The sequence below is a fragment of the Macaca mulatta genome, chromosome 15 (genome assembly GCF_049350105.2).
Source record: "Macaca mulatta isolate MMU2019108-1 chromosome 15, T2T-MMU8v2.0, whole genome shotgun sequence".
Taxonomy (NCBI): domain Eukaryota; kingdom Metazoa; phylum Chordata; class Mammalia; order Primates; family Cercopithecidae; genus Macaca; species Macaca mulatta.
Genome location: NC_133420.1, coordinates 119668958 through 119688366, shown reverse-complemented (window position 1 = coordinate 119688366; position 19409 = coordinate 119668958). Strand labels below are relative to the sequence as shown.

At 48.9% G+C, this 19409-nt stretch overlaps 3 protein-coding genes across 4 annotated transcripts in view; 1 reads left to right on the top strand and 2 right to left on the bottom strand.

The window, feature by feature from the left end:
* SHC3 (SHC adaptor protein 3) overlaps positions 1–8335 on the top strand; it is a 173815-nt gene extending 165480 nt beyond the window's left edge. Inside the window, exon 13 of one of the 2 annotated variants that reach the window (XM_077964975.1) lies at positions 549–8335. In XM_077964975.1, coding sequence (XP_077821101.1) covers positions 549–677 — 129 coding nt within the window. In that variant the 3' untranslated portion in view covers positions 678–8335. 2 annotated transcript variants of the gene reach the window in all.
* Positions 5862–6591, bottom strand: LOC144334750 (uncharacterized). The gene is given in 1 exon segment (XM_077966329.1): positions 5862–6591. A coding segment is annotated over 1 exon segment (660 nt). The 3' UTR covers positions 5862–5931.
* Positions 8336–9100: 765 nt separating the features above from the next.
* S1PR3 (sphingosine-1-phosphate receptor 3) lies at positions 9101–15011 on the bottom strand. Its single transcript, XM_028835320.2, has 3 exons — positions 14536–15011; positions 13780–13867; positions 9101–13038 (listed from the first exon to the last, which is right to left on the bottom strand). The coding sequence occupies exon 3, from the start codon at positions 12889–12891 to the stop codon at positions 11755–11757; it is 1137 nt and encodes a 378-aa protein (XP_028691153.1). The 5' UTR covers positions 12892–13038; positions 13780–13867; positions 14536–15011; the 3' UTR covers positions 9101–11754.
* Positions 15012–19409: the final 4398 nt, after the last annotated feature.

Below are 19409 nucleotides of genomic sequence, written 5' to 3'. Positions count from 1 at the left end.
TGGGGAACTGTGGAGCTTGCCCCTGGTGGGTGCCCAGGATGCCTGGGGAGGAAGGAAGGCTGCCCGGAGGTGCTGGCATTGAGGTGGGGCCAGGCTCAGATGGAAGGGACTCATTCTGGGCCGGGAGATGGCCATGCAAAGGCCTAGAGGTGGGAGGGTCATGGGAGACTGCAGAGCCCAGTGCAGGGTTCCCTCCCAGGGAGGGAGCAGGAGAGACAGGTGAGGTGGCCCTGGTTGGTGAAGGATGGGGAGGCCATGCCTATAGGACAGTGGGCTGAGACATTCCAGAGCTCAGTCCCAGGGGCCTGAGCTTATGGTTACTGAAAGGTCCTCAGGTAGTTTGGAGGTGAGCCCAACCAATGAAATGGATTGGCCATTGCTAGTGACCAGGGTCTTTGCAGATGGCATCTCTAAAGTGGAGGAAGCCCCTTGTCCCCTCCTCCTTTCCTTCTGGGCCAGTTCAGATGGTCTGGCTGATTCTGAGCAAAGCATGTTCTCTTTTTACTGCCTGTGGGATATGCTTAACCGTTCCTTTGCTTCATTCATAGATCCGGACGAAGGACAGAGTCTTTGACAGTATCAGCCACCTCATCAACCACCACCTAGAGAGCAGCCTGCCCATCGTCTCTGCGGGGAGTGAGCTGTGCCTCCAGCAGCCAGTGGAGAGGAAGCAGTGACCCAGCCAGCGCTGCTCCCAGCACTGTGCACCAGGTCAGGAGGACCTGGAGTGGACTGGAATCGGGGCTGCAGGAATTGGGACAGCTGCCTATGGCTCAGAGCCTTCTTCAAAAGCTTCAAAAGGAAGGCTTCCTTTAAGGTCAAGTTTCATAAACTTGGTTCTGAATTTCTCATATGCATATTAAAGGTGTACATACCTATACATCCTGTACAAAGTATCCCTCTATATTTATATTTTTTAAGACTAAGAAAGATGTAAGACTAATGTTCTGTGCTGTATGTTTTTAATGAAAAAAAAGTAAGTTTGACTGTAGTTGTCCAGGCAAAAATTTAATTCAACTGACCCATTCCACCGGGAAATGCCACTAGGAAGGTGTAGCCTGCAGTTTTACCTAATAAGCACAATTGGAGGGGAATAGAAGAACAGAATTGTGATGGAATTGCAAGGCGTGCTGCTCAGAGCATGCCTAGCCCTGCACTGAAAGCTATGAGATACTTGTTTTGAGGCATGACTGTGCTTGCTGGTGGGAGCAGACATCCTCCCTTGGCATCCCTAGGATACCTCCTGTGCTCCCTGCACTGCACTCCACGTGCCTGGGGTGTCCAGCACCAGACGACTCACTGCAGCTTCACTAAAGAACAGGTGGCACTCCAGCTCCTCCGGGTCCTGCTGAGCACTGGACCCCGCCACCCTTGACCCCAGTTGTGCAAGGAGTACTTGGGAATTCATTTCATGCCAAAATGGCACAAAATAAGCTTCACCAACCAAGATCTTGGTTGACGAGTGCTTCCCTGTTCTTGTGCATCTAATGCTAAAATGGGTATTTGTAAAAGGGTGGCCGGGGCAAGTTCGTGGTTTGTATCTCCCTCTAGTCAGTGGTTGACTACAGGCTGCTTGTGGTAGTTGCTAGTAAAGTCCCCCTCCCACCTTATACAATAGGGGAGAAGCCCGTGTGACAGCAAGAGCAGGCACCCATCCCAGAGCTCAGTCCCGGAGACTCAGGCATTGAGGCTTCTGGGGCTGCATGTGCCAGAAACCCAGGAGTCACTGGAATCCATTTGAGGTTCTGCCTCTGGCATGAGGGATGGGGGAAAGGCCTGCTGTCCCAACAAGGTTTCCCAGTCGCTGCAGGGAAGAGCATGTGCCCACCCCCACTCTTTGTCTTGACTCCCTTTCTTCCAGGTAAAATACTGTCATTTCCTGAGGAGTCATTTGGTGTTAGAAAACTGGCAATGTTTAGGGCTTTCAAATACTATCTGGGCTGAGACTGCCCTGTGATTTTCACAGATACCCTTTAAAGAATAGATGGATCCATTTGCTCGTTGGCAGCTTGGCTCTCGTTCTGGTGAGACCCCAACAGGGTACAGCACCCTGTAGGGTACAGGTCAGCAGAACAGAAAGACACCCTAACCATGTTTAGAGTTGGATAGTGATAAATCTGATCCTGTAAGGAGAGTTACAAGGAGTCTGAAACCTCTGGCAGATAATAATACTGCTAAGTTCTAATGCCAATGGCGTGAGCCCCATTTCTGCCTTGGGGTGTGCGTGTGGCCAGATGGAAGGATAGGTTAGAGCTAACCAGTGAGGATGAGTCAGGGCAGGCCCCAGCCTTCATACATGGCTTTCTAGGGGGGTTTTGCCTTTGAGGGGCCAATGAATTTGAGATGACAGTGAAGTCAGTGTTCTAGAATGTTCTGCAGTGGATTGACACTCTGGAGAGTCTGGCACTAATGTAGACTGAGCTACTGTTTCCTGAAATGGTTTTGGCTTCAGGCATGATGTGGATACTCTGCTTAGTGATCTAGAAGCAGAGGGCTGCATGGGGATGCTGGCAGCAGCTGCATCCGGCTTCTGCCCCGAGACAGTGTTGACTTGGATGCTCTGAGAGCTGCCCTGCACATCTGTCCTCTGGGAGGCTGGGAGCCCTGGAGAGACACACACAGCTCTGACCCACCTGTATGTGCATGTGCACCACATAGAAAAATGTGCGAAATAACCTTCTTTCAACATTCGTGCATTCCCCATTTGTGAAAGGTCAAAATGCTATTATAACATCCAGGGACAATAGCAAAGTAGGAAATGCAAATTAGGAGCTATGAATGCTGTAACATTTGATTTACTTTATTTTTCTCTTGGGGGGACTTGAATGGTAATCTGCAGCTTTAGTAGCTCCTGCTGTGAAGTCAGTGTCTAGTTCGATGGTGATAGAAAATATATATAATACTTTTTTTGCATGAGAATCAATTTAAAAATTCAAAGTATTGGAGTCAAATTTTTTCTTTTTAATATTAATTCAAAATATACATTTTAAATCTCAGATTAGAATATTGGTTACACTAGAATAGTGCCAGTGAAGTGAGCAGGCTTCAGACATAGCAGATGGCAGCGATTTTCTAATCTTTGTTCGCTTCCATTTGTAAAGCGGATTAGAGCGCACGTTAGTTATCCCAACTCTTCCCTCCAGCACCGTGTGCTGGACCATTCCTGTGAGCCTCACTGACACATGGGGAAACTGAGGCTGGGGCTGGTGCCACACCTTGCTGGAGGCCATGTTATCATCTGGCTGCAGAGCCCTGCTCACTCAGCATTTCCTGAGCCCTGCTGTGTGCCAGCCTGTGCTTTGAGCTCAGGATTCCAAGGCAAAAGCAGTGGAGCCTCCCCCCTGTCTTGCCTGGGCCCCTCTTCCCCACACTTTCTCAGGCCACATCTCTGCCTGGGCAGGGCAGGGAAGCTGAACAGTGAACACAGTGGGAACGGCACTATACCTTGCGTTCCAGGGCCTCGGGCTTCTAGGGCACAGTTGCTGCTGCTGTGCTGGGCCACTGTGGCCCTGCAGAGTGCACCTGGGCCCTGCTGCCCCTCCAATGGGCACCCCCAACACTTAACCCCAGACTCTATGTCTTCTGGGAGTACAAGGTGGGGGCCAGCAGTCCTAAAACGGCCCCTCTGCCCTTACTGAGTGGCCCTAGAGACCCCTACCCACCTCCCTTAACCCCACGAATGAATCAGCTGTGCTTCAAATGACATCTCTGTCGCACGGAGGCCGGCTGGGCCTCCCATGGGGGTGCTCATTGTGGTTTAACTCAGCTTTGATTCTTGACCTCCAAGGCTGCCACTGAGTAGCTCACTGGAGAATCAGGTGGGGAGGTGAAAAACACCGCAGTCAAATGACTCAATCTTAAATCCTGTGCTTAAGACACCACTGTTGCTGCTTTTTATATCAGAAGCGCCCAAAGACTGGGCGTCCGCTCAGCCTTGACGAGCGAGCGGCTATTTTGTCAGGCCATCTCTAATGTTGGGATAATGGACAAAGGCCTGATTGGGCCATATATGGCCTTCTTTAGGGCCTCCTGGAGGAGGAGGAGGTCGTGGGAAATTTCTAATGAAGAAAGGAAATGAGAAGCCGTGTGTATAGGTAAAGGCCTAACCTAAAAGGAAGGACAGGCTCAGGGAAGGGTGGATCCTAAAGGGCCCATGTGCTGGGGGCACAGTGGACATGTGTGTCCAGCCCAGCCTCCAGGCCTGGTGCTAGGATTCTGAAAGTGGCCCCAGCTCCCGAAATAAAGCTTTCCTTTTCAGTAGCATCCAAAACTTGGGTAGCTTCTTTCTATAAGCAATGCTTTAAGATGGACGTCTGGGTCCTCATTTCCTCCAAACTGGCTGCCACCTGAAGGGCAGTCACACATTTCTTTTCTGTTGGGCTGAGCTGGGCAGAAGTCTTGGACTGTAGGCGTTCCTGGGGCAGGGGCAGTGCTGGCCACGAGTAGATACCTCCACCCTGGTACACCCAAAACGGCATGGACTCAGGCGGGTTGCTGGATTTCTCTGAGCCTTGGTGTGCTCTACACCGCAGGGCTATACATGTTCCCAGCTTGAGGGAGTGCTGGGGATTGACAAATACATGAAACATGTAAAGCGCAATGATTTTCTAAAATTCTGCATTCCCAACGTGCCCATCAGTTCCCTCTTGCTGGCCCAACTTTGCGTGCTGTCCACAAATCCCTTTCTGTGGACGGTGACAGTAGTATTGGGAGTGAGTAGGAGGATTGTGGAAAGATCGCAGAGGTCATTGCAGGACCCAGACAGTGGTTTTAGAGTAATACTCAGGTTCTCCCGTGGAACTTTCAAAGTTGGCTCTAAGACAGATGAAGTGGACAAACCCACTCCTGGACATAGTGTCAACCTAGAACTGTCAGCTCCACACAGGATCACAGGGCAGGGAGCTCGGCAAGACAGCCCAGCTGGGGGCCCCGCTTTTCAGAAGAGGAAACTGGAGCCATGCAAGGGCCTGGGGATCAACTTAGGAAAGAGCACAGGACTCACAGTCCTGGACCTGTGCGTAAAGCTCACCCCCCGCCCCATGGAAATGGCACGCAGTGCTTCCCTCCTGGGTTCTACATCTGTGCTCCATCTCGAAATGCGTAAAAGCCTGAGTCATTCAGACGGGAGAGGCAGTGTTTCTGTTTCCTCTGTCTTAGTTGGGGTTTCTCCAGAGGGAAACCCTGAGAGAGGACTTGAGGGTATGTAGTTTATCTGAGTGAAGATCCCAGGAGTAGGGCGAGAAGGAAGCTGACGAGGAAGACATGCATTATCAAGTAAGTTACCATCATGTGCACAACTGGAGCCAAATCCCACTGGGGAACCCTGAGAGACAGAGCTGACACCCCGGAGTTAACCCAGCAGAGCGGGGAGACGGCTGGGGTATTTATTCACCAAGTCTATCACTTATGGAAGGCTGTTTCTGGAAACAGTTTCTGACTGGCCCTGCACATACCTGTACGTGCCTCCCAAGCCGGGGAAGTCCTTGGGCCGAGAGACAGGCGCTCATGACAAGCAGACTCGGATGGAAGGCAGGCATCAGAACCACCCTGCGAGCTGGTTCAGACAAAGATGGCAGGCCCTCCCACCCCCTGGCCCCGCCAAGCTCCTGGCTCCCTAGGTCTGGAGTGGGGCCCGAGAATTTGCATTTCAAAAATTCTCGAAGCGATCTTGGTGCAGCTGCTCTGAAGTCTTGACTTTGAGAATCACTCACTAGTGAGAGTTTCCAGCCCTTACCTGTCTCTTATTGATGGCTTTCCCCCCTCTAATTTATAATTATGTTTTCACACCACTTCATGTCACAGATCCCAGGGTCCGTGCTGTGAATTTAAAAGTGGAGAATTAATAAGCATTTATAACTCCATGCAACCATTGCTGGCAGCTTAAATGCCATCTGCCAGCCACAATTTATTTATAATGGGGTTTATACATATTTATAAGTTTGCAAGCAACAAATGCACAGTTTTAAAACTGGCACATTTTATAGCAGCCAGAAAAATTGCAACTTTATACCAGGATTTGTGAATGTGAGTTGCATATGTATATACGTACATGCATATACTTACATTGATTAAAAACGGATCTGCATCTCTCTACACATGCAGACTGACTCTGTGCTGTGCACCTTGGGACTCCTCCCTGGGCTTTGGTTTTACAACTAGCTAGGAAGTCAAACAAACATGAAGAATTTGGGAATTGGCAGGCTGTGGCATCAGCCATGGAGGATGGTCCTGGATGCTGTAGAATGTGGGATACAGCACAAAGGGAACAAGAACAGGACATGAGGACCACAGGGGTTGGGGGAACCCACTGTGGGAAACGAAAGAGAAGCCAGCAGGGGAAGACATGGAAAGACGAAGGTGGAGGCAGAATAAAGATGAGAAGAAGGGAAGAGGAGGCTAAAACAAGCCTAGATTTAGACCTTTGTTCATGCAGCCATGCATAGCTGTCTGAGGCCAGCGGGGAAGGAGGAGAAAGGGAAGGTGTGGTGGAGGAGGCTGTGCTCGTGATGTCATGCTTTGGTGTATTCCCAGGTGCAGCTGCATGTACTTGGCACAGTCTCTTGGGATTTCTGGCCAGCTTCTTGGGCTCATTTGCACATTAGTTAATATGTGGCCAACGCTGTACTGGAATCGTGGGATAGAGAAGTGAATGTATGAGGTCTCTGCCTGAGTTTATAACCTAGAAAGAAATAGACACACACACACAAAGGTGTGGAGTGTGACAAGCCTTAAGGTACCCGTGTGTCCAAGTAAACTAGAACCAACGAGAGCGGAGTGCCCAGGTCAGTCTGGGGACTCTGGAGGCTTCGCATTGCAGGTGTCAGATACTGAGTGTTAGTGGCGTGGAGGAGAGCGTGGAAGGCTCAGGATGGGGAGGGACAGCTGGAGTTGCCACTCTCAGTAGGGATGCTAGAAGGGGCGGGAGGTGATCCCAGCCTCCCTTCTTTCCTCCTCCTGGCTGTCACAGATGTTCTGAATTGATGAATCCCTCCGGCTAAAAACACACAGGTTCTTTCCCTAGGGCTGGAAAAACGGTTCTCGCTGAAAAAGCACCAGGAATAAAATCTCATACAATTTTAGGTGACTCTTTTATTGTCTCACCTTGAAATACTGCAGATGGAAAGACGCGCGCACGGGGAGCTATGGTCCCGAGCTTTGAGGTGATGAATTCCCACTCGTGGTCATTTTTACCATAACCAAAGTTTCTAACCACCAAAATCAAGTGGCAATTAAAACAGGCATTAATGGATAAATCCATCTTTAAATATTAATGGGGTTAATTTTGTTAACAACTATGTGTTGGTTGCAAGTGGAATGTTCTCTGTTCATTTGACTTTTGAATATAAGTTGTTCCAGAATATTGTAAAATTAAGTATGTGAATGTTTCTTTGTATTCAGAATTAAACATTTGGTGTTAAAATCCCAGGATTAGGAGACAACTCCATGTAAATTTAATGTGTAATAATAAGATAATAACTTTTTAAAAAGCATTTGGATAGCAAATTATACATATTGACAAATGAATATTATTTGAAAGTTGTTTTGTTTCCATTAACTTTTTGTGAAACAAAAAGAATTACTGTAACGGTCTATGTCTTGGCGTATTGCCAATTCACCACTTTCTACTTCGTACTGGAACAGAACTGGCTTTTTGGACGTCCCTGAGGAGTGGAAATACAAAACGAATTTCAAGTTCTCTAATCTTTGTCCTATGACAAAGGATAAAACCTAAGTTATCTGGTCAGTGTTTTGGAGATTTGACAACACAGCAGGTGAAGAGAATTAGCTTAATTCCCTCCTCCCTTTCGATGAATCCACAGCGATTCCTTCACTCTGTCAGGAAATGGTGTGGTTTCCACGCATGAGCCCCTTCATGATCTGTCTGGTGCATCTCTGTGCTCCTGGGATCGCCAAGTGCAGGCACGGCATCGCATCCCCAAGTGTCATCCTGTGACCCACGAGGGGAAGATGACACACCCAATTTAGGTAATGCTGCACTTCTTGTTATAATTGGTTATTGGAAAATGTGCCTTTATTATCAGAACAGTGGTGTGCGCATTTCTGATTATGTAGCTAACCTTTGGATATCTGACTTAGATACTAAAAACATTTGGGTGTTGCAGTTTTGCACTTGTAGATACAATTTAAAAGCATGAAATTGGTGATTTAATTAGATGTTTTCTATAAAATGCACCTTGTTACATTTCTGTGAAAGGGTCTTACCAGCGTGGAATAACTGGCTCAAGGGTTGAGAAAAGCAACCGTTTTCTAAACAGTTAATTGTTTAAAGGACTATACATGTAAGTCTGCAGGCAATAAAGGCTATTGTGAAAAGTATCTTTCATTTGGATGATGGATTCTGTATTGCCTCACTAAAGAGAGGAGGGGAGCTTGAAACTTTTCTCTAGGAAGGAGGTATTGTCCGTGGTTCCCTGGGAGACTTTTAAAAAAACAGTTACAACAAAGCCTTGTCCCATCCACCAAGGCTGTGGAATGAAGATGTATCCTGGCAGATGTACTCCTAGAGGACTCACCTTGCCTTCTAGCTCCAGGGTGGGCAGCTGCGTCCTCACTTGCGTTGGGGCATTTCATCATGAGTTGTAACAAGCATCGCTACCAGAACAGCTATGCCGAGCACTGGCCTTCTCTTTACATAGCACGCAGGTCAGAGACGCTAAAATGGACCGTTTGTATGGGAGAAAGCTAGTGTGCAAGGGTTGGCTCTGACTTATTCTCTCCTGCTGCATAAACAAGAGCAAATGGGGCAGGACGAGAGGTCCCATGTCTTTGAGCTGCCATGGGTCTTACAAATTTCTCCCTACCAAAAGACCATTCTCAAAATAGTATGACCTACCAAACTGGTGTAAATAGCACCCAATGCACCGGAGTTTCATGAAAACACCACCTATGGTAGTGGAGAAGAAGAAGAAAGGGGAAAGATTCTTTGGGGTTCTGCATGTGGTTTAATTCCTGAAATGCTGAGAAACACAGGTGGGTAGCAAGCCTGCAACAGCGCGCACCCCTGCAGTGGGGAGGGCGCCCGGTGAAAACAACAAAACAGTCCCATCCCACGGCCTCCCAAGAGTGGGTTTACACGAAGCCTTTTGGTTTTATTTTATTTTTTTTAACAAACATACATTGGAAATAGTAAAGGTTTCTAATTGAAAAGAGATCTAATGCATAGTTTCTCTGCAGCACAGAAGACCACCTGTTCCCAAACTTCAAGGTTAGGGCTTTGAAACATTCAGCTGCTAAATTATCTCCAGCTGGCTAGCTAGTTAGACTTATTGGAGCACATTGGTATCAAAGGTGATTATGTTTTGCATTTAGCAAATGAGCACAACTACTTTTTTGATGTATTTTTAATTCAGATGGCTCAAAAGTCTTGTTATTTCAAGGGAGCCTTATGTCATACCACAAACACTGATACCTCCTAGTGGGAATGGTGGCTGTGGGCTCCCTAGTAGAGTTAATGGATGAAGGCTGAGATACTTAGATATTGGGGACATCAGGGTTATGGAGCAAAGCGTTATGAACAATAGCTAGAGAGAGCTCCAAGGCTCCCAAAGCAATTCATAACTACAACACAGATAAAGTTCCAAAGTCATTTCATCACCTATGTGAAAATGCAATACTGAATGTTTTGGCTCTCCGATGCATTTTGTTGTTGTTTTATTTTATTCATTATTATTATTTTTTTTGAGACAGAGTCTTCCTCTGTCGCCCAGGCTGGAGTGCAGTGGCGCAATCTCAGCTCACTGCAATCTCTGTCTCCTGGATTTGAGCAATTCTCCAGCCTCGGCCTCCCAAGTAGCTGGGACTACAGGCATGCACTACTGCGTCCGGCTAATTTTGGTGTTTTTAGTAGAAATGGGATTTCACCATGTTGGCCAGGCTGGTCTTGAACTTCTGACCTCAGGTGATCCGCCCACCTCGTCCTCCCAATATGTTGGGATTACAGGCGTGAGCCACCGCGCCTGGCCTGTCATTTTCTTAATCCAGTACTTCAATGTTTTACTGTCCTAGAAATGCCCTGGGTTTTCTCATGCTATTTCATAAGAGAATACGCTACTTTTCATTGATGTCAAGAAGGCAACAGAAATGCTCCTGGGGAAGATTTCCTTACAAATAGGTTTCATCTCATCAGTAACAAAAATTAGAAAAGTCTTTGGTCAGCCCATGGAGATGAGTTACCCTGAACCCACAAAAATGTCTCTTTATAAGAGCAACTTGCATCAGATGACAAAACAGGAATCAATTTCTCTTAGAAAAAGTTATTAATGTGTTAAGACCGCTCTTTTAGGTTTTATTCAGGCAAATGCTCACTGAACCTAAAACACTTTAGGGAACTCTGATGTGAGCTTCCTTTGAAGGCTGGTTGGTTTTGTCCTTGTTTTTAAAGAGAACTCAACACGGCAACTGTGTGCTTATGATAGTTCTACAAACGTGTTCACTTTTCTTTCCATCTATTTGTATAACATGTACAATCCTTGGGGAAGAGCATGTACAAAAATGTCTTCTAAGAAATCCCTTTACAAGGTAAACAGACTGCTACAGGTTCAACTTATGTTGAAAAGTAAAATTACAGTATCGTGTAGGTATTATTACAATAGATCACTTTGAAGAATGCATCAACTGCCAGATCACATTTTCTAACCTGACAATTAAACTTCTCTTACTGATAGTCACGGTTAGTCCCAGCTTTCAGGAAGCTGTGAAACTGCTGGTGGTCACAGCTACTCAGCTGTGACGCCACGGGGGATTACTGACTTGGTGCTTTTCTAATATAGAAACAAACTCAACATAGAATCAAAGTGCTGTCTTGTGAATCTCTGCTCATTTCCTAGACACCTTCTGTTTCCTGAAGCAGACCCCGCCCCAGTGGCATGGGAAGGTGAGCCAGGTCAGCCGCCCGCTTCTGCTGCTCCCTCATAGGCTCGCTCTTTGGCCCGCCTGGGGGCACAAGCTCCTGCGTGATCTCGACTGGCTTTTCTGTGATTTGCAGAAACCTGAAAACCATCACATCATTTGACTTTGGGATATGATTAAAATTACGCAGGGACAAATGACTGAAAGGGCACAGGGCCGGCGTGGGTCAGACCCTCACATCTGGGGCCAGCCTTGGACAAGCCCTTTTTGGAGAATTTGAACTTCAAAAACTTGGTGAACATGAGACTTCATGTCAGTCTAAGGAGACCAGGGATGGCATGTCCACCTAGTTCACAACCATGTCCTTGTACCGGGGGTTCAGTCCGAACCCACTTGTATAACCTGTTACCTGTGTGTTGTATGGAGATTCTATGTATGTACCACATGGCAAACACCTGCAACACAAATTCTGTGTAACACAGAGATGTACGAATATACAAGCATCCATTCTATGCATAGGAAATGTAGTGTAAATCATCAAAACACCGTTCAGAGGCACACAGAGAGTCACATAGTATTATGTGGCCCACGACCTTCCCTCTCTGTGAACAACAGGGAGGGTGTCTGGGATTCAGCAGAAGGCTGTGGATGATGTCAGCAGCTTAGTACATCTGAAAGGCTCTGGAGCCCAAAGCGGACAAGGCACGTTGTCTACACTGAAATGGGGTGGTGATTCCCCGGGCCCCCTCTGTAAGAGACGTCCACACGGGGCAGGCTGTTGGTCAAAGTACGGTAGCTCTCCCGAGGCACAGCTCTCGAGGGGCCCCTGTGGAAGCGATGCATGCAATAAATAACACAGCCGCAGAGCAGGGCGCACAGAGACGATCACTTGCAGAAGATCCCATTCTGAAGCGCTGCGTTCTTGTCCATGATGCAGGATGAGGGGGCTGTGTGGGGCAGGTCTTCCTTGACCTTCGGAGAGTGGGTGCTGTTGTTGCTGCTACTTGATTTACTTCTGCTTGGGTCGAGCGCAGGCTGGATGGGGGAGGCGCGGGCCCCCCGTCCCCTGACCAGGCAGTTGCAGACCAGACGGAAGAAGGCCCTCCGCATCTCCTTGCTGGCCAGCGTGTAGATGACCGGGTTCATGGCCGAGTTGAGCACAGCCAGCACGATGAACCACTGAGCCTTGAAGAGGACGGGGCACGCCTGCACCCTGCAGGCCACATCGATGAGGAAGAGGATGAAGAGTGGAGACCAGCAGGCAATGAACACGCTCACCACAATCACCACGGTCCGCAGCAGTGCCATGGACCGCTCTGAGTTGTTGTGGTTGGCCACCTTACGGCTGCTGGACTTCACCAGGAAGTAGATGCGTGCGTAGAGGATCACGATGGTCACCAGAATGGCCGTGAAGATGCTGATGCAGAAGGCGATGTACTTCTTGGAGTAGAGGGGCAGGATGGTAGAGCAGTCCGGGAGATTGTGCAGGCAGTTCCAGCCCAGAATGGGCAGGGCGCCCAGCGTGAAGGCAATGAGCCAGCACATCCCAATCAAGAGGAAGACGCGGTGCTTCTTGTTGGCGTCGTAAGGCCTCATTTTGATCATCGTCAAGTGCCGCTCGATGGCGATGGCCAGTAAGCTGCAGGTGGACGCCCCGAGGGCCACGAACATACTGCCCTCTCTGAGGAACCAGACCGTGGGAGACAGGCTGAACGTCTTCTTGCCGGACATCAGAATGTTGACCTTGTAGGCGATGCCGGCCAGCAGGTCGCAGAGAGCCAGGTTGCCAATGAAAAAGTACATGCGGTTGTGAAATTTATTGTTTTTCCAGATGGCAATCAAAACCATCAGGTTCTCTAAGACGATGAAGCTGCAGATGACCAAGAAGAGCACGGTGGTGAGCGTGCCGGCCTCGGAGGCCTCCTTCAGCCTGCCCGCCAGCTTCCCCACGTACTGGTAATGCTCCCGCAGGGTCTCATTCCCCCGCGCAGGCTGGAGACGCGGCGGGAGGGCAGTTGCCATCACTCGGCATTCACAGACGGTTAGCTCCAGAATCCACCAGAGGGCGCTCGAGGAACATTCATTTCAGAGGGAAGCAGGGCTGAGGCTCTGGCTTCTTTCAGCAAAGCGTGCAGGCCAGACTCCAGCGAGGGCGTTGAAAACGGGCTCCTGCCAACAGATAAAAAGAGGGAGCGACCCTTGATAAAACGATCGCCGCCTAAGGGGCCACGGCAACGCTGTTGGAGAAAGGCATGAAAAATGTGGAAGTATGGGGATGGCTGGCCACATCAGGCTGCACAGAGGGTCTTTAGACACAGGCTAAGTTCCCTAAGTGATTGGGGGAGACCATGGGAAGCGATTTGGTGTCTGGAGTTGCCGGGAAGGGAAATTCAGAGCATGAATTATTGAATCCTGTAACAAAGATACACAGACCCAAATACAGTTTCCATCTGGAAATCTCCAGGCACTAGAAAATGCTAACTAGTCCTCATCTAGGGCACGGGAGCTGGTGACCCATTATCCCAGTTACCCAGGGAAAAGCAGGATTTTCTCAGGACCTAAAAGCAGGATGGAATCTGAATGATGCCTGCTCAATTTCCAAGACCTCCCTGGTGAGTTTCACAGTGGTATCGTGGGAAGCTCCCTCCCTTCCCAGATGGTGTCCCCTGGATCCAGGCCCAGAAATCAGGTCTGAATGGGCTGTAGGTTGGCCTGGCAGAGAGCCCTGAGGCCTGACCATGCGGTCATCGAGGGACCAACAGTACAAGTCTGGGCAGTGCCCATGCAGACACCACACTGGTGAGCAGTGGGTCCAGGGCCCAGCGAAGAAGGAATATCAACCTGCAAAAACGGGACCTAAGTCTACAGAGGATAAAGGAAGGACAGGAAAGCAGTGACAATCACACTCACTGAGTCTGCCTTGAAATTCAGAGCCCTGAATATCAGATAGAACTACGTGGGAGCATGTGAAGCAACAGAAGCGGCACATTTGGGAGCACTGCAAGAGAGAGAAAGTGGTAAGCAAAGGCCTCGATGAGTTCTGAATACCAAACTCTTCTCCCACCAGACCTCAAACATTTGCACTCAACCACACTGGTAACAGGTAATATCAATCAGCCTTCTGTGATGTCGATGACGCCACATACCCAACTATCAAGGTAGAAACCGCTTTCAGTGGATTCATTTATTTTATTTTATTTTTTATTTTTATTAAAAAAATTTTTTTTTTGAGACGGAGTCTTGCTCTGTCGCCCAGGCTGGAGTGCAATGGTGCAATCTCGGCTCACTGCAACCTCCCCCTTCCGGGTTCAAGTGATTCTGCTGCCTCAGTCTCCTAAGTAGCTGGGATTACAGGCACCTGCCACCATGCCTGGCTAATTTTTGTATTTTTAGTAGAGACGGGGTTTCACCATGTTGGCCAGGCTGGTCTCAAACTCCTGGCCTCAAGGGATCAGCCTGCCTCGGCCTCCCGAAGTGCTGGGATTAAAGCGTGAGCCACCGCGCCCGGCCATCATCTATTATTTGAGTATTTAAATATCAAATTAAGTTCAAATGAGGCTAATTTAAAAGAGCCCACTGTGTGTATCCAGTGAATTTTTTTCTGTAACTTTTACAACGTTTGAACCACAGCCCTAAATTTGCTTCAGAGACACATGAACCACTCACCAATACTATGGGCTCTGCATTTTAGGGTGTGATAGACTGAATCTCATCCACCCATGAGTTTATTCCCAGGTACAGATCAGTCCCTTGAAGATATGGGGCTTGCCTGGTTGGGGCTGAGAAGCAGAGGTGGCTCCAGATGGTGTCTGTATCCTCATGACCTTCCAGAGTGGCGGATGCTGTCAAAGTCCTCTCTCTACATCAGTTTGGGGGGCCTGGATTTTCTGAGATGGCCCCTTGCTTCTTTGCAAAGATTTTTTCCAGTGTCCTGGAGCTTGGAGGTGTTAGTTGTTCTGGAGACCACAGGGGTAGAGGGCTGGTGGGGGGTGGGATGTCCGAGCTGACGTCTGTGCTCTGCCTGGAACTGCCCGACCCTTCCCAGCTGCCGCCTCCTGAAGTCACAGAGGCCTTGGGTCGAGGTCAGCTGGAATGCCAAGTGCTGGCAGAAAGGCTTATTGTTGGTCAAGGCCCTCTGCTCACTGCAGAAAGAAAAAGCAGCCAAGTTCCAAGTCCAGGCTGATGATGCAGGACGAGAGGGGGTTGCCTGCCCAGATCGCTCCCATCACTCATGAGCCATGACAGGCAGTGCAGGGCCCTGGGCCTGCCTCCCTGAGCCCCAAGCGTGGCTCATCCACGCCAGCGCTACTTGGCTCCCCATTCACCTGAGAAGAGACCATGTCTCACCTGTAGGTTCTCCTGGAGGTGAACAGGACAGTCCAGTGGGCAGCCTTCCCCCCAGCCCCTCCCTCTCTACCCTTTCTGATTTTTATTTAAATATTGCCCATCCTTCAAACCTCAAGTCAAATTCCACTTGCTCTGTAACATTTTCTGGAATCATCCCAGCCCTGGTGACTTTTCTCTGATGCTGCATGCCACTTTTGAAAAAGCACTGCAAACTGCCTCTTTAAATGGGACAATACCACAGGCAGCAGCATTTTCTGAGCATCGAGCTTCTCCATTCACACAGGGGCCTTCCACCCAGGGTAAGTCCACAGTACCCTCCCCAGCGTCCTGTACAATGACAGGTGCTAAAAAGATACTGTCCCTTTAGTTTTTGTTTGTTTGTTGTTTGTTTGTTTTGTTTTGTTTTGGGGATGGAGTCTCATTCTGTCACCCAGGCTGGAGTGCAGTGGCGCGATCCCGGCTCACCAAACCCTCCACCTCACCACACCCTCCGCCTCCCAGGTTCAAGCGATTCACCATGTTGGCCAGGCTGGTCTTGAACTCCTGACCTCTAGTGATCTGCCTGCCTTGGCCTCCCAAAGTGCTGGGGTTACAGGTGTGAGCCACCGCGCCGGGCCTAGTATTGTTTATGATTTCTTTCTTTCTTTGTCTGTGAGCAGGGACTGGAGAATCACTATTTCTGATTTTCACTTTGCTGGGTTTCCACCCTGATCAGGGGCCTCTCGGGGACACATGTGCTGTGTCCGGCATGCACCCTGGCATGAAGCCGGGTATGAGGACAACCTGGGCCCTCAGGCTGTCTCCTGCCACCTCCAGTACCATTGCACAGTGCTGAGGGGGGCCACGAGGGCTCTGCCGTTTCCCACATGAACAGTCACTCATGCTCATGGAAAAGGCATGGAGCAAAGGCAGTCTGTGGGCAGTGCCCTGTGCCAGCATCCTCCCTCCCATAGCAGCTGGGGCCAGAGCCGTCACCATGCTGCCAAACAGATGACCTGCCCGGCTCACACTGCAACGAGAGGGGCCTTCACCTGGCAGACAGACAGCTGTCCATGACACCACAGTGTCCTGGTTTATCCCACAGCATCGCCGGGATACCCACTCCAGTATGTGGGGCTTCTGAGACAGAAACTGACAAGCTGCAGACAAACCTTGGTTCCAATCAGTGATGCCTGAGGCCCCTTGTCCCCAGCTCAGGTAGGGATTCAAGCACAGCTCCATGTTCCTCATCCTTTTAGGTAACACTGGCATATTGTTATAATTCAGACTGTTCTTGTACTACCTCAGCTTGCCTCCTGTGCCTCAGTTTCCCCCATGACAACCTGACCCTACCATTTTATACTTGTCCTGTCTCCTCTGAACCTTCTCCACACCTTTGCTTTTGCCATGCATCCCCCATGACAACCTGACCCTGCCATTTTTACTTGTCCTGTCTCCTCTGAACCTTCTCCACACCTTTGCTTCTGCCATGCATCCCCCATGACAACCTGACCCTGCCATTTTTACTTGTCCTGTCTCCTCTGAACCTTCTCCACACCTTTGCTTCTGCCATGCATCCAACAGCCAGATCCGGACTTGCTCCCAGGAGTGGAGAGGAGAGGCTGAGCAGACCCACCGCTCCACAGGCTCATACACAATTGAGCAGAGCAGAAAACAAGCAAACAATTAAAGACAATAACCAGCAATAAAATAACCCCAATAAACATAGTATAAGATTTGCCAGAGACCCATCAAAACTATGAATCTTGGGGGCAAACATATTTTCCCATTAATGTTCGATTTATCATTTCCCTTATAATTAAATATTCATCCCTCAAGAAGCATATTTGTCCAGAACATCTTTTGTTAAATATGATTCTCCGCATTTTGCCTAAGTGGAAGATATCTGGCGTCTTTAGAATCTAAAAGCTCATTTTCTCTGGATTATCAACATTTACAAAGCGGGCCTCATCCCAAGAGTTAAGTGCTGGGCTAAAGGCCAGATTGATTTTGGATGTATCTACACATTATTGTGCACGGTTAAAAGCATCTCATGGACAAGAGTTCCCCTCCGCTCCTGAGGGGTACCAGCCACAGACCTCAAGTTTGCTGGAAGAAAGCTCGAAGCCCACCCAGGCCTGAGGCTCCTGGAGTCAGCGAGCCCTACTCAGGGCAAGAGGGGAGACAGCCACTCTGGAGGATTGGTACTAACACTGCCAGGGACTGCAGGAGTGCTGGGCACTGCGGGCACCGGCAGGCCTGGGACGCTGCCTGCCCCACCACACAGAGATCAGTGAGACCAGTACCCAGGCCAGCAAGAGGATGGGCTGGACCCTGCAGCCTTCCTTGTGCCCCTCCTAGTCACCACCTGTCCCCAAGCATCACCACTACCTGGGCTAGGACTCTCCCCTAGGTGAGTTTAGCCTGCTTCTGACCTTCACATGAATGAAACCCTGCAGGATACAATTGTGTCCATTGCTTTCCTCTCCCCACGATGCTTGTACGAGTCCTGCACATAGATGCACCTGCATGCTGAATATTCCTTCTTGCTCTCATGGTGTGGGCAGATACACTACCCTCTATTCATTCTTGTTTATGGACATGGGGTAATTTCTTCCGTGGCCCATGTGTTGATTATCATCAGGTGGCACTGCTGGGATTGATTGAGGATGTTCTCTTGGCGAACACATGTCCATGTTTCTGCAGGGCCGATGTTGATTTGTGAGCGGTGTGTTGGTGTCCGGGATGGGCTTTAACCATGACTTGGAGGCACTGGGCTTCCCAGACCCCAGCCAGCTCATCTTGCAAAACTGGTGTGGGGAGGAGGGGTGGCCCCCAACAGAGGGCAAGACTGATGCAGTATTAGTGTTCACTCTTTGCTGTATTCCAAAAGCAAGTGTCCAGAGCTGGCAGTGACGTTGTAAATTTGATGACGGCTTAAATTCCACCTGAACACTTAGAAATAAAGCCAGATGCGGAGACGTGTGGCTCTCTGCAGACTAGTTTTGTATATATTCAGAAAGCTGGGCACGTTACGGAAGACACAGGAGTACGGACAGCTGCAGAGCAGAGACGCTCCTCCTCATTAGCGGTGGTCTCTAACCGATACAGACACTGACGCTGGGCTGCTCCCACTGCCCACCTCCACGGCACACCCTTGCCCAGACGTTCCACTCTTTTCCAAGTGCTGCACTAACACATCTTCCTGACCGACTGGACAGACCCTGCCCACCACCCAGCTCTTCAAGGTACTTAAGTATTTGATTGTCTGCATCTTCAGTCTTTCCATGTTTACTGAGAGACACTGCTCACATCTCAGCTTCCCTCAGTTCTACTCAATAAACAGCTCATTCGCTAAGAGTTTTCATGTCATCCTCACTAAGCTGGGATCATCCAGCCTACCTCAAAGCATTTTAATACCAACACTTTTTTTTTCTTGTAGAGAAGGAATAAGACGCCTTCAGAAGATGAGTCTGCAGTGAATGACCCCAAATTAGACCCTACCAAGGTCAGAGGTGCCTACCTTCCCCCCATTTTCAAGGAGAAGCATCGCTAGGGGGAGGGTGAGCCAGAGAGAGGAGGCCGGATGGATTCCAGATGTGCTTTCTATACTAGCGATTTGCTTTCTCTACCCATGTCAAGTTGAAAAATAAGCAAACTATAAAAGGAAGAAAAAGAGAAAAAATAAAGAAAATATTTCCACAGTCTGATCTCCTTCCCAACACCCCCCTTTCTCTCTCTGCATAAAAGAAAAGCACAATAAGACAGTAAGATATTTCTCTCGGTCAGATGCAGGATGCTATATTTTTAAGAGACATGTACTCCCAGGGAAATTAACTAGCTCATCCTCCAAACTGAATTAAAACACCAAACATATGCCAATAAACAAAATTTCTTGGAAAGCAAGTTTTTTTTTAAATTTCATTTAAAATAACTTAAAAAGGAAATGAGTTGGCCGTTTCACAGCTCCAGCAAAATTTCTTTGCTAATGAGTATTTTCCCTTGCTCTGGATTTCTTGGGTGACCTCACTCTGCTTTTGGAGATAGTCCATTGCAAAATGCATGCTTCACACACCCAGCTGCACACGCTTGGCCCATGAATGCAGCTCCCCTGAGAAATAACAACTCTTACAGACAAATCAGGTGAGGGCTTCGTGTCTTTTCTCCCTTCTCTTCTTCAAAGCGTGCAAGTCAGTGCACTTCCCTGGTTAGAC

Excerpts from the sequence above, each read along its gene's own strand:
- S1PR3 (XM_028835320.2), bottom strand. The coding sequence starts at position 12,891 with ATGGCAACTGCCCTCCCGCCGCGTCTCCAGCCTGCGCGGGGGAATGAG.